Genomic DNA, 14,249 nt, shown 5'->3' on the forward strand with positions numbered 1-14,249 from the left:
TTGTTTAGGAGAAAACCATAATTGTGGCTCCTCCAATTGTGCCAGTTGTGGGACAGTCTTAGAGGAACCACAGCTCCAGTCTCAGGGTCCTGCCACTTCACCCCATAAAAATGTCTCATCCATTCCCCCATCAGCTCAGCTGCATTGTGCTGATAAAATACCTCCATTGTCCTCTGATGCCAAAGCCGGGCTGAGCAAATAGCTTCTACATCTCCCAGTCAGCCTTGGGGCTGAAAAGCAGTCAGCGGATAAACAGCCTCCATCCTAACCACATGCAAAACCGACCAAGTGCCAAAGGTACGTGTGAATCAATGACAACAAGAGCGGAGTCATAAAAAAGGAGCATACTCAGTCTGGAACATCACCTGATGTTGTGGAGGTATCTGCCCCAACCATTCCAACTCTGTCACTTAGCTGAGAACTGATGCCCCCAGCTGCTTTGGACCAGACTTCAGGCATTTTACTGGTGCAATCTGAATGAGCCCGTGAAGCTTTTCCAGAAAAGAAGAAAGCAAGAGATTGGATCCATACCCTGCCCTTCACTACCCAAAGGAGTCTCAGAGCGGCTTAAAGGTAAAGGTTCCCTTGCTCGAAAGCCAGTCGAATCCAGGGTTGCGGTGCTCATCTCCGTTTCAAAGCCAAAGAGCTAGCGCTGTCCGGAGACGTTTCCATGGTCATGTGGCCGGCATGACTAAACACCAAGGCGCACGGAACGCTGTTACCTTCCCACTGAAGTGGTACCTATTTATCTACTTGCAATTTTTTGCTTTCGAACTGCTAGGTTGGCAGGAGCTGGAACTAGAGACGGGAGCTCACTCCGTCATGCGGCACTAGGGTCTCGGAACTGCTGAACTACTGACCTTCCACAGCCTGCAGTTCAGCGTCTTAACCACTTGAGCCACTGCAGCTCCCCAGAGCGGCTTACAATCTCCTTTTTCTTCCCCTCCCCCCAACAGACACCCTGTGAGGTAGGTGGGGCTGAGAGAGCTCTTTTGAGAACTGCCCTTGAGAGAACAGCTCTGAAAGAATTCGTAACTGACCCAAGGGCACACCAGCAGCTGCATGTGGAGGAGTGGGGTATCAAACCTGATTCTCCAGGATTAGAGTCTGCGCTCCTAACCACTACACCAAACTGGCTCTCAGTTTTGTGGTACTCTTAGAGAACCCCATCTCTAAGTAGCACAGCATCCTGTGATGAAGGGTCCTTGGATGTTTCGGTCCCCCTAAATGTTGAATAAATCACCAGTATGATTCATCCAACTGAGTGGATGGTCTCCACGTTTATAGAGTTCTTCAGTATTGATAGTAGAAACCAATGCTCCCTCTAAGCTGTGGAGTCTTGTGAGCAAAAATTCTACTTTGTGAGCTACTGGTGTTAACGTTGTGAGCGAGCGATTTGGCTACTGCATAAATTCGTTTGCTCTGGAGCCATCCTTCCTGAGCTAAGACAAAAATGTGTGAGCCGGAGGCGAAAAAACTGATCTAGCTCACACTAACTCAGCTTAGAGGGACCACTGGTAGAAACCAGAACTGTTCTTTCAATTCCCACAGTCACTGATTGCACATATATATACTGTGATGCTCTCTCTTCTCTGGATCCAGCATAATTATAGAGATCTATGTCAATACAGAGGTGATGAAAGTTGGGAATCTTCGTTTCAGTGAGCTTGAGGTCCAGATCACGTCATCACAAATACTACCAGGACATGCCATATGACCTACCCCCTACTCCATGCATTCCATGTACCATAGCTACAGTATCCATTCCTCTCTTGATATGCCTTCTACATCATCACAGCTTTACCCACCTCTGTTGCAGAATCTGTTTTTGCAGCCAGCAATATTAGCACAATTGCAAATGCCAATTTCAATCACTGGTGTAGCACCTGTATTGGCCCTTTTGCTCCTGAGTCATTGCTTACTCAGTAGAGTGTCTTCCTGTTGCTACTGCTCAGACTTTTCCAGTTCTCTTACTCCCCTTGCTTAGTTATGGGGACCTTTTATAGTACCAAGCCTTGGAAAACCTGCATACAATCAACATCATGTAACTTCTGTCCTGGCCATGCGTGTACTTCTGGATGAGTTGGCTGTGCTGTAAGGCTTCTGAAGAGGAGCAAGGGATGCACCTTTTGGTGCAAAAATGGGGTTGTTCCTGGCTGTAGAAGTGTGAAGTGGCCTTGGTGTTGCAAAGCCCTGGGCTACGAAATGGCTGGACAGTCCATGCATATTTTATACATGGGCCATCAAGGAATGAGCACAACATGCTGGAACAGTGTTATGAATATAGAAGGAGTTCAGGAGATAATGTGCTCTACTCTTAGCCCAGGCTATTGATATTCTGGTTCCGAAACAAATGTGTTGGAATCAGTCCATAGTAACGGTATTGTCACTATGCAAGGAGTCTCAATAGATGAGCTCTTGGAGTACTAGTAATATCAGGGCAGGGACACATGCAAGGTAGGCAAGATATTAAGTAATTAGTAGTGGAAGCGCCTGGGGAGGTGAAGGAAACTTACTTTGAAGCTTTCTGTTCTGTAAGTAAAAAGTAAAGGTAAAGGTTTCCCTTGCTTGAAAGTTAGTTGAATCTGACTGTAGGGGGTGGTGCTCATCTCCGTTTCCAAGCCAAAGAGCCAGCGTTGTCTGAAGACGCTTCCGTGGTCATGACTAAACGCCAAGATGCACAGACCGCTGTTACCTTCCCACTGAAGCGGTACCTATTTATCTACTTGGGATTTCTTTCTAGCTAGTTATTTTTAAAGTATTGTAATCAAGAGGCCAGAAACATGTTTTAGTCTTTTTAACAGAAAGTAGAGGTTTTTGGTGATCTGCAACATGTGTTGTATTAGACACACCTGCTTACATGTGCTAAGCTAAGTCGCCCCAGCTGAAGTTCTCAGGATGTTAAGTAGAGATACGTGGAGTCAAAGACGCATTGGATTGTGTCTGAGCTGCACACACCCAGTCTGTATGGCTGACAGAGGGTTTCTTTCTGTTGTGCATTTGGCTTGGACACCCAGCTCATCATATGGTAAAATCATTCCTGGCCTGTACCACTTAGGTGTAGGGTTGCACAACTGAATGCTCCTCCACATTTTAAAAGAATCCCCGTCTCCAAGTAGAATGTCAAGAAGAAAACTAGTCTACAACCCATGTCCTTGATCGCTTTTTTCCTGTGTGTAGGGATTTCTGCCTCAGGGGGACACTTCATTCCCGCAGTTTCCCTACCAACAGTCTTACGTGGTACAGTCCAGAACAATTTTTGTGTATAGTTTTCACTTCTTTTTAGACCAAGCTTTTTTTATGGCTATGGGTTGCCACAATAGCAGAAAGAGGTGGAGTTAAAATCCAGTCAAGAGATATTGGTGGTCTTTGGCATGGCTCCACACTGCAGCTTTTACCTGCTGGGGGCAGGTAGATTTGTCAGATTGTAGCCCAGAGAATTCTTTCTCCCACCTCCCAACACTATTTTCACTACTTAATTGGGAAGCTCTGTCACTGCAGCTCATTTTCCCAACCATTTCCTTCCTCCCCAGCTTGCTGTAGCACGGAGATGTGCCACATGTCAGATAAAGAAAGAGGGAAGGAGAAGCTAGGCAGGACTGCCTCATTCCCTGATCCAGGAGCAAAGTGGGGAATCTCTGGGCTGCGGACGAACTATTGCATCTTAAGTATTTTTGAGTAGTCCCTGTCTCTTGTCCCAAGGAAGGAGGCCTCTGCACACTTCAGCAATCACTGCCCTATGGCTGGATCTGAATTCTGCTTAGTGCTGTCTTCCTGTAGATATCTTCTCTCTGTGGATGTAGACATGCTGACAATCTGGAAGTCAATCACCAGATAACTGCAGGGATACTCTCTGCATGCTGCTTCTGTTTGTGCACTCTGATGCTGCAAGTGTATGTGAACGTGTCTCTGATGCCATGCAATGCTTGCTTTTCCCTAGGTACAGGATGAGCCTTCACTTACCATGCCTGGACAGGGCTTGAGGTACTTGGAGCACATCTGCCAGATGATGGAGAAAATCGCCCAATTGCAGAGGGCCAACCAGCGGCTCCAGTATCAGCATCAGATCATGGAGTGCCGACTGCGAGCTCAGGAATCTGAGAATGTAAGGGAGCAGATGGAGATGAGACTGGGAAGCAAAATCCTATTGAAATTGAGCTTTGATTCAGAGTACAGCATTTGATCACGTGTCCAGTCAAAGAATGGCTAAATATTTTTTAAAGCATGAGCTTTGTTAAAATGATAAAGATGCTTTAACTGTCAAGAGGCATGAGATTTATGCCAATCACAAAAGTAACAAATTCTTGTGAAACAATAAAAACAAACTCTCTAAAAATAGCCATGAAACTGTTAAAAGTGATAATAAATGTGTGGTAAGATTTCTAGAAATGTTCTGAACAGTTAGGCTTTGATCCTGGCACACCAAGAGTTGGCGTGCAATTGAAGCAGGCAACTAGAAATAAAGCAAAGTAACAGCAACCCATTAAAAAACTTTTTTTGGGGGGGAGGTAGCTGCATGTTCCTGGTCAATTTTTCCTGTTTTAGAGCTGCCCGAACTTTTAGTAGGTGGCCAGTAGAAAAGTTTTGCTACCTCACTAGGTTTGTAGCCGCAGATGTAGGGGGCGAGCATCCCTCCCTCCTGTTCTCACTAACAACACTGTCACGACCAGCTGCCACCTACGGTGACCAGTATCTTACCATTCTACTGAGCATGATTTGAAGCTGCTTGTAGGAAGGCTCCCTTTTTAGGCAGGGACTTTCTCCAGTCTAAGGTGGGATACTGCCTCATGGGCATTCTTGGCTTCTTGGAATGTTTGGCCATAATTAAATAAAAGGTAAGCAGCTGGCACAATTTAACTAGTCAGTTAACTGGCACTTCAGACCTAACTCTCTATAAGAATATCATACAGGGTGCTGTGCTGAATAATGACATGGAAGGAGAGAAGGTGGGCAGAGGAGGACAGCCAGTTTGGTGTAGCGGTTGAGAGCAGCAGACTCTAATCTGGAGAACTGGGTTTGATTCCCCATTCCTCCAGATGCAGCTGCTGGGTGACCTTGGGTGAGCCACAGTTTTCTCAGAGCAGTTGTCTCAGAGCTCGCTCAGCCCCACCTACCTCACAGGGTGTCTGTTGTGAGGAGAAGAAGGGAAGGCAATTGTAAGTCACTCTGAGACTCCTAAGTGAAGGGTGCGGCATAAATCCAACTCTTCTTCCTTGTCCCAAATTGGGGAACAGGGTCCAAGCTGTGCACCCCTAAGGTAATTTGGAGGATGAAATTTTGGTGATGTCTTAGTTTCTCCAGCATCCCTACCACTCTCTGTGCAAGTTTAAATGTTTACTCAGCTCTACTAGGTCCCTGGAGTAGATCTAGCCCCAATTCCAGTTCCTTTTTTTTTTTTTTTAATAGGATGGCCTTTCTGAAGAAACTCCTGAAGAGCTGAGGCTGACAAGGGCAGAACCTCCACTTGGGAGTCAAGCAGCTACTGAGATGGAGGAAAGTCCCCATTCACCAAATCCCTATTATCCCCATCATTTCCGGGCACGCTCTGCCTCCGACACGCATGTGGTGCTGAGCCCCGTCCATCACTCAGGTGAGTAGCTGGCTTTAGGCTGAGTGGCCCTGTCCTGTGTTCCATCTCTCAGGTATAAGCCTTCCAGTCAGCTTCTACAGCAGGCCACGGACTCTAGAATGTACCCGTGCTTCCTCCTATAGGCTTCTGGAACCAGATTGCTGTCCTTGTGTAGTTATTCTTAGTTTCATGTTCATCTTACAGTAGACCTTGAAAAACTGTTTTATTTTGTTGCGTAAGTAGTTTGTTGCATAAGTAGTTGCATATATATATATATACACACACACACACACATACATACATACTATGAAAAACTGGATTTTATTTATTTGGTTTCTACCCTGCCCTTCCTCCAAGAAGCTCAGGGCAGCTTATCTCTCCTATCTCACTTTATCCTTGCAACAGCCCTTTGAGGTAGGTTAGGCAAGTGTGACAGCCATGAAACTGACCAGGTGATCCTGGGGCCAGAAATGGGGATTTGAATGTGTCTCCCCTCAGTCCTTCTTGGGCTCTATAAACACTGAAGCACACTGGCTGCGTTTCCCCTTAGTTATGGGGTTACAGTGAAGCTGCTGGCTTACATGACTGATGAGACTGTTTTCCCAGGGATTGGGCAAAGCAAAAAATGCTTCAGCGGTAGCAGACGAAGAGATCTGCTCTGTGCTCTAGAATCAGTCGCCCCTCTCCCTTTGCTGTCTGCTGTTGATCATTCAGGTTTCCTGGGCCTCTTGGGAGTGGTATCATTTGTGACCTTTGCCTCGAGGCTTCTGCTTTCACACATGCCAAATCATGCACTTTCAATCCACTTTCAACAACACGTTGCAACTGGATTTTACTGTGTGAAATGGCAAAATCCACCTGCAGACTATCCCTAAAGTGCATTGAAAGTGCGTGATTTGGCATGTGTGAAGGCTGCAGCTATTCTCGGGAAGATAGGAAGCTACCAGTAGCTTGTGATCATCTAGCTGGCCACACTCCACAGCAAGGGTCACAAGAACCCAGGTGGGTTGTGGCCCTGTCCGTAAGGCCTTTGTGCCTTTCTGAGCCTTCTGGCTACCAGCATGCGTTTTTGAAAAGGCCCAAGAGGCATAAAGCAGGGAGGGAGACTTAAGAGAGTCAGGAAGGAAAAAAGAGAGGTGCAGAACTGGAGGCTCCTCTTGACCCTGTCACTTAGGCTGGAGGGGAGGGTAAAGAGTAACCCCCTTTTTCATGAAGAGACCGGAGCAGCAGCAGACCGCAGCTCTAGGCTTCTACACACCCAATGTTTACTTCGTTTGCCCAATTGTGTCGAATTACCTCTTCTCTCCCACCACAGAGAGCAGACCTGACAGGTCTGGGAAGACTGCAGCATACTTCTCCAGCTCGCCCAGCTTGTTGGATCAACAAGACGGAGGCTCCTGTACTTTGCCGCCAGGCATGAAGCTCAAGGTGAACTATTCAACCGTTATTTCTAGATGTCCTGCCTGTGTTTACAACTCAGGAGCATTTTTTTTTCTTTTTCCATGGGGTGGGTTTGAATTGAGCTTGAACACACATGGTTAATGCCTTATCGAGAACATGATTGCGCTGTAAGACTATAAGACCCAAACTGGATCTGACCGATAACGGTCCATCTAGTTCTGAATCCTATTTCCCACATTGGTAGGGCTGCCAACTTTTAGGTGGGGGCTGGAGATTTCCTGGGATTACAGTTGATCTCCAGGTGGCAGAGATCAGTTCACTTGGAGAAAATGGCTACCTTGGAAGGTGGACTGTATGGCCTTACACTCTGCAGAAGTCTCTCCCCTTCCCAAACTCCACCCCCAAAATCTCCAGGTATTTCCCAACCTGGAGCTGGCAACCCTACATACTGGCCTCTGTGTCTTGCCTTCTTTGGGTGCCCTGGGTTAGCCCAAGCCGCCTCTGTTGTTGTTTCCCAGCAACTGGTGCCTCTGAATTTGTCCTGGCCAAGAGCCTCTGGTGCACTTATCCTCTGTGAGTTTAACCTTTTAACGCCAATAAGGCTAATGGCCAGTCACCAGTTTGGTGTAGTGGTTAAATACATGGACTCTAATCTGGGAGAACTGGGTTTGATTCCCCACTTCTCCACTTGCAGCTCCTGGATAACCTTGGGCAAACCATAGTTCTGTCAGAGCTGTTCTTGAAAGAGCAGTTCTTGAAAGAGCTCTCTCAGCCCCACCTACCTCACAGGGTGTCTGTTGTAGGGAGCTGAAAGGAAAGGAGTTTGTAAGCCTCTCTAAGACTCCGAGTCAAGGACGGGGTATAAATCCAATCTCTTCTATAACTTGTGCGCAAGTTAACTATGCATTTTTGAAGTGACTTTCTTTGAAAAATTGTCTCTCCCAAATATGCTGCTCATGACCTTCATGGGGTGCCCTTGAGGTTTCGTATTTTGGAAAGAATTCTCTCTGTATTCTTTACACCATGCATAATTTTATAAGCCTCTATCATATTCTTCCCCACCCAGGGTTTTTTAAACTTTCAAAAAGGCCCAAGCTCTCCAACGTTGTAAGAAGGCGCTCTTCTCCTGTGATCATTGATTTCCCATGTTTTATCTTCTCCAGTATTCATTTTGAGATGGAGAAAGTGAGAACAACATTCCACATCCTTTATATCCCATGGTAACTTGGAAAAGCTGCCACTCTCTGGTGTGGATCCAACCTTAGAATGAATGGAATTCCACTAGCCTAAGGAGCCTTCCTCATACTTTGTGACTTTTCCATCAGAGCCCGTGTTGCCTAGTGGTTAGAGTGTTGGAGTAGAACCCGGCACAGCTGGGTTCAAATCCCTGCTCTGCCATGGAAGTTTGCTGGGTGACACCTATCACAACCCCTCAGCCTTACCTACCTCACTGGGTTTTGTTGTGGGCATAAAGTGGCGGAGGGGAGAGAGAGATGATAAGCTGCTTTGGTTACCAGTTAGGAAGAAAAGTAGGACATAAATTTTAAAGAAGCCGTTGAAAAGGCAGAATAACTCATCATGACCGTGTATACCAGTGATTTAAACAGTGTTTAATTCAAGTCCTAAATCCCATTTTGCATGCTCCCTATCACAGCTTTCCCTGTGGCCTTGATAATGTTATTCTGAGCACATAACTTTAAAAAGCCCGCCTTTCTAATATTGCAAATTGGCTTTGAGGTTCAGACACAAGACCACGTGTCTGCCTGCTTTTGTCATCCAGTCTTTTTTTTTTAATGCCACCTGTTCTTTAAACAAGCAGTAAGCAAAAGATAGAGGGGGTGGTGGAGCCCCCTGGGTCTTAGTTTCATGGCATAAGATCTTGATTGTGTCTGCCTGCTCTTGTCATCCAGTCTTTTTTTTAATGCCACCTGTTCTTTAAGCAAGCAGGAAGCAAAGGATGGGGGGTGGGGGTGGAGCCCGATAGGTCTTAGTTTCATGGCATAAGATCTTGATAAGCATCTCCCATAATGTGGGAGGCCTGTTGAACTTCTCCCTGGAAATGCTATGCAAGGAGAGTGTCCATGATGTCCTCCACACAGGAATGGGATTTTGTGGTTCCCTCATTGCTGTTGCGGCTACAGATAAAGTCAACAGCAATGGGGCTTCCACATGGCTGGTTTCCCTGCCCCAGTCCCTCAGGAGCAGTCACCCCCACCCCCGGGCCATCAGGACTTTTGCAATTAAAAAAAATAATCAGCAGTAAAAGGTGTAGCAAGTTCTTTGAATTCACAACATCAGTTTTTTTAAACCATGTCTCTAGTGCCTTCTCTTGCAGAGATACGCCTTTCCCCTTACATATCTGCAGGGGAAGGAGCGAAAGGCATACTTTAAAAAAAATTAATTGAGGCTTCAACGCAATGTTTCCCTAAACTTCACGGCAAAGTAGGCTTTGCGAAAGATTGGAGAAAACCTGAGGAAACCCCTGGAGCTGCACAAATCGCACCACAATGTTTCCCAGAATCACCAAACTTGGAGCAGACAACCTGGGTGGAAGACTCCCGTGCCTGTAGCATTGTAGCTGGAGAAGCTGTGTCTGCTGCTTGCTATTGTTTTGGCAATAAATAGTACAGAAACCTCCACTGAAGGGGTAGAAAAGAGACAAGCAATGTAAGTTTTTATTTCAGGACTGATGTTAAAAAAAAAAAGCCCAAATGGTTAGATTCTGAAGAGAGAGAAAATCTTCCTTGGGGCTGTGTGTTTGTCATACAGAAAGCATCTGGAGAGGAGACGGTTATGTGTATCTTCCATGGCATGAGAGGGGGGGATTCCCTTCTGCAAAGTCTTACCTGATAGCTTGGGGCTTGTCTGTTTGTTCCTCCTTTCTTTGAGCTAATCTAAGGGAACCTGGTCCCAGAGCAGTCACTGTCTCTGCCTGCATCTACAGAATATTACAGCTGATGGGGTGCCAGAAGTTTCCCCTTTGCAGTGTTCTAGTCTCTTATTTTTACAGCTCTATGGATCCAACTGTTAGTAGAAATGCTTAGACCTGTGGTACTCACTCTGCTGTTCAGAGACAACCACATTGATATTTACCACCAACCGAAAGTGCCACGTAACTGCTGTATGCCACACGCACTGTCCCCAAACATGCACATAAAACAATTCAAATAAAATATATGACTAAAACCTTTTAAATTACTCAAGTACCTCTGAGCATGTAGGGCTATCTCTCTGTGTTGCTGCTGACCCTTCGCCAGCCAATGTGTATCTGAGTAAGGCTTCCCTCTCTGCCTTCTCTCTTTCTCCTCAGCACTAGCTCAGATGAGAGAGTGGGATTGCCGAGGTGCCTGGATGAGAGCAAGCTGGCTGTGGAGAAAGGGAGTGAAATCTTCAGCATCCCTGTTGTGGCTCTTTTCCTCATGATGGTGGTTTTACCCTGCCAGCCACCCGGGTGCTGGGATGAGGACAAAGAGAGTCTGAGAAGAAGGGCAGGGGGTTGTAAGAGAGGATGGGCCCTTTACATTCATCCCTGGCCCACAGCCAACGCCAGTCCTTGAAGCTGCTTTATACTGAATCCGACCCTTGGTCCATCAAGATCAGATTGTCTACGCAGACTGGCAGCAGATCTCCAGGGTCTCAAGCAGAGGTCTTTTTCATCACCTACTGCCTAGTCTGTATTAATAGGAGATGCCGGAGATTGAACCTGGGACCTTTTTGCATGCAAAGCAAAGGCTCTTCCTCTAAGCCACAGCCCCTCAGTCCTTCTGGTGGCAGCTGTTTTATGGTGCAAAACCCACTTGCTCACCACAAGCCCTACTGGCCTTTCCCACATTCCTTGGGGAATAGTGCTCAGAAGAGCCACAAGTGGCATGTCAGAGAGCTGCATGTGGTTTTTGAGCCACTGAGTGAGTATTACTGGCCTTGAGCAAAAGGAATGAATATTGTGTGTTCTGGCAGGCAGATGTTCTCCAGAGTCTTAGGCAGAGAAAGATCTTTCCCAGTTTCTGTTACCTGGGATTGAACACAGGATCATCTGCATGCAAAGTATGTGCTCTTCCACTGGCAGATGTCCTTTGCAAGTGCTGAAATTGCCAGCCATGGCGCTCTGCCATTGTTTGCCTACCTGTTGCCTTCCTTTCTCTTCATCGCTCTTGTCTCTCTTTCAGAATGAACACTCACACTGGGGCAAAGTCAAAGTGCTGATAAACAGAATTAAAAGAAAGTCTGTGCGGGCCAATGAGCAGATCCCATTCGGCGAGGCTGCCCCCAGCAGCAGACGGTCTAGGTAAGGCTCTTCTGGGAGGTGGCCTTGGGGGTCTTGCCAGAACTGTGCTGTGAAGCTGACAGGGAGAAGATAGAGTCTTTCCTGGTTCCTTGCAGCCTGTTTTTGTTGGTAGACTGTGGTTGGCTCAAGAGGCAGAACGCAAACTTTAAAGTTTTCCCAATTGCTGTAATATGTATGTCTCTCTCCCCCCTCCCACCATAGTGATTGATACTGATGGAAGATTATGGGACAAACTCTAATTCCACCCCCCCTTTCCCCCCTGAGAATTCTTTTTTGCTGCTCCATGGTTGTAAGGGTTTCACCTTTATATTACCTTTTTAAAAGCAGCTGTTGAAGCAAGTAACAAGGCAGCTCTGGTTCTCTTGCTGTTTCCCTTTTGCTGTGTGACACACACAGTCCTGCTTACTGCAGTAGGAGGGGGTGAGCCAAAAATCTGGGAAAGGAACAGATTGATGGATCTATGGTCTGGATTGCAACCAAACCTGTGTTCCTCCACTGAGGCCCGAACCTTGCTGTGATCTTGTCCAGGCTATAACTCTTTTATAATGATTTGGAAGGAACTTGGTTTTACTGCTTCCCCAGATGAAGGGGAAGAAACTCTGCTAATAACTGTATGGCAGCATGGATGTGAATCCATCAGAGAGTGTCCATGCACTATAATGCCTGGAGTTTGAGAATAAAATGGGAAAGGGAGCACCATGTATGCCATCCCAAGCTTCTCAGAGGAAGTATGTGATAAAAATGAAACGGATGTTGAAATGGTTTTTTTCCCAAAGGCCCCATTGGGGCTTCCTTCCATGAGAAGTCTCCAATCTGATTCCCCTTTCTAACTTCCCTTACAGAGCGGATGATGTATCGGACAAACAGGAACTTCAGCCCAGGAGGCGTTTTCTGCCTACTCTCGGGGCAAAGAAACGCCAATCAAAACACCTTCCCATGCGGTGAGACCAAGCAGATACGCAACGTTATGAGCCCCAGCTGAGGAACCTTTCCTCCTCCTGTTGAACGTAAATCCCCTGCAGCAAGACAGAAATGTGGAGAGTGTCTTGCTAATAAGAATTCAGAAATGAGAGCCCTACCTTCTGAGATTATAGATGGATAGGCTTGGACTCGGCAGTCTTTCCTTGGCAGGAGCCAAAAAGAGTTCACATGTCCCATGGTACAAGAAGATTCTCTTTGGCCTAGTGCAGGAGAAACACTGGTTCCCTACAAACTATATCAGAAGTGGGCTCTCTGTGTTCCTCCTTCCTCTATCAAGAACAATTTCCACTCTTCCTTTCCATCAGTCATTGTACCTATGAAAATCCTGGTCAACAAAAACCATGGGTTAAATGGGTTTGCAAAGCCTGGGAATGCAGGAATCTACTTTCGATATATAACAATGCAAACAACATGAATATGAAATTTGCTCCCAACTCGTATACCAGTTAGCGAGGGAGCCAGCACTACGTCAGCACTGAGTCTTTGGGCCAGACTACATGAGAAAGTTTTACCGAGTTGGGTCCAGATTTCCCAGACCTGACTCTTCAGCTAGACAGCAGCTGTGGGGAACATCCATATAAAATTGCAGGGCCCAATTTGGCTTGGAGACACAGTGGGAGAGGGAAGAAGGGCTCCTGCCTTCCCCCCTGCTATTTTCCGGAGTCACAATGATGGCAGAGGGGAGTTATCCCCCCCCCCCCTTGCATCTGCACGTGCAGTTCCAAGAGAGGAATCGACGCAGCTTGTGAAATGTCTTGCGTAGTTTGGCCCTTAGTATTAGAACAAACCAATTCCACTCTTTTCCCCTCTGTGCTTTGGGACAGGCTACTCTGAGGCTGGTCCTCAACCTAGTATTAGGTCTGGTCCATACCCCCCCCCCACACCATTCACTTGGCATTTTCTGTACTGTATGGGTTTTGTACCTTTCCCATTATCATGTTACACTGAGATTTGATGCTGCTTTCTTATTGACTTGTAGGGCTGTGAACATATAAGGCTTTTATGTGAGCTGTACACAGGCAAGCAGCTCAGAGGGGAAATGAGATAACTCCCCCTCTTTCTTCCTCTCCACCAGGAAATCCCTATGTTGCAGAATGTGAAATAACTTATTGGTTGTGCCCATCATATTTCTTTTTCTTGTTAAACAGGCGATTGACAGTCCTGATCTTTTCTTTGTGTATGTAACCATGTGAGTTCTGTATATTTATGACCTAATGATCACATGTATTGTGTATATACCAGGCAGTTGCTGTATTTTCAAAGTATCTAAAATGAAAATAAAATTTAGAGACTTCTTTTTTTTTTAACATCCTGGTTTGCAAATAATGGTGGCAAGAAGCTGGCTTGAAATGATAAAGCTTTTCCTAGACTGGAGGCTTGCAGGAAGAGGTTACATTTCTGAAAACTTACCCTGTACATAACAAAATTAGCTCATTGGAGTTGCTTACCCTAGCCCTTCTGCCAGCCATATTGGTAGTATTGATGCAAGTTGTGGGGAGCATTCCCCTGGTTCAGAAATATTCCACCAGAGACTGAGTGCATGATGAGTCACTGCCTGGTGCATGGTTAACTTCATGGCATAGCTATCCCTCTGGGGTTGTGTTAAGAGGGACTGTTGCAGCTAAAATTAACTGGGATCTTGTGGCACCTTAAAAACTAACCATTTTATGTTGGCGCAGGCATTTGTGAACTAAAGCCTGCTTCTTCAGATGCAGTGGGTGAATCCCCACTAGAATGAATTTGAAGATCTCCCAAAGAGGAATGCTGAAATTCTCCACAAAGGCAGTGGTTCTGTGCCAATGCTTGTGATCTGCACTTTATCTGGGCTTGGCAACAGACTCCTGTGTAAACACATTCTGGGATGGAGCTCAGGCAAGGCTACTTACATTTGATGATGTTTGATCATCCTCTTCCTGCTACCTCCTTCCTTTTTGATGTACAATAAACAATGCTGGACTGCTGGAGTTACCTCTGGGGGGGGGGCAGCTTCAGATGTTGCTTGCCAGATCAAAG

At 46.3% G+C, this 14,249-nt stretch overlaps 1 protein-coding gene across 1 annotated transcript in view; it reads left to right on the forward strand.

The window, feature by feature from the left end:
- LOC107112984 (chromosome unknown open reading frame, human C8orf58) overlaps window positions 1-13,474 on the forward strand; it is a 38,101-nt gene extending 24,627 nt beyond the window's left edge. Inside the window, exons 3-7 of the mRNA XM_015414186.1 lie at window positions 3,941-4,105; window positions 5,407-5,590; window positions 6,885-6,997; window positions 11,137-11,255; window positions 12,098-13,474. Of these exons, the coding sequence (XP_015269672.1) occupies window positions 3,941-4,105; window positions 5,407-5,590; window positions 6,885-6,997; window positions 11,137-11,255; window positions 12,098-12,200 (684 nt within the window). The 3' untranslated portion in view covers window positions 12,201-13,474. The remainder of the gene's footprint in view (window positions 1-3,940; window positions 4,106-5,406; window positions 5,591-6,884; window positions 6,998-11,136; window positions 11,256-12,097) is intronic.
- Window positions 13,475-14,249: the final 775 nt, after the last annotated feature.

The sequence above is a fragment of the Gekko japonicus genome, unplaced genomic scaffold (genome assembly GCF_001447785.1).
Source record: "Gekko japonicus isolate JY-2015 unplaced genomic scaffold, Gekko_japonicus_V1.1 scaffold9, whole genome shotgun sequence".
Taxonomy (NCBI): domain Eukaryota; kingdom Metazoa; phylum Chordata; class Lepidosauria; order Squamata; family Gekkonidae; genus Gekko; species Gekko japonicus.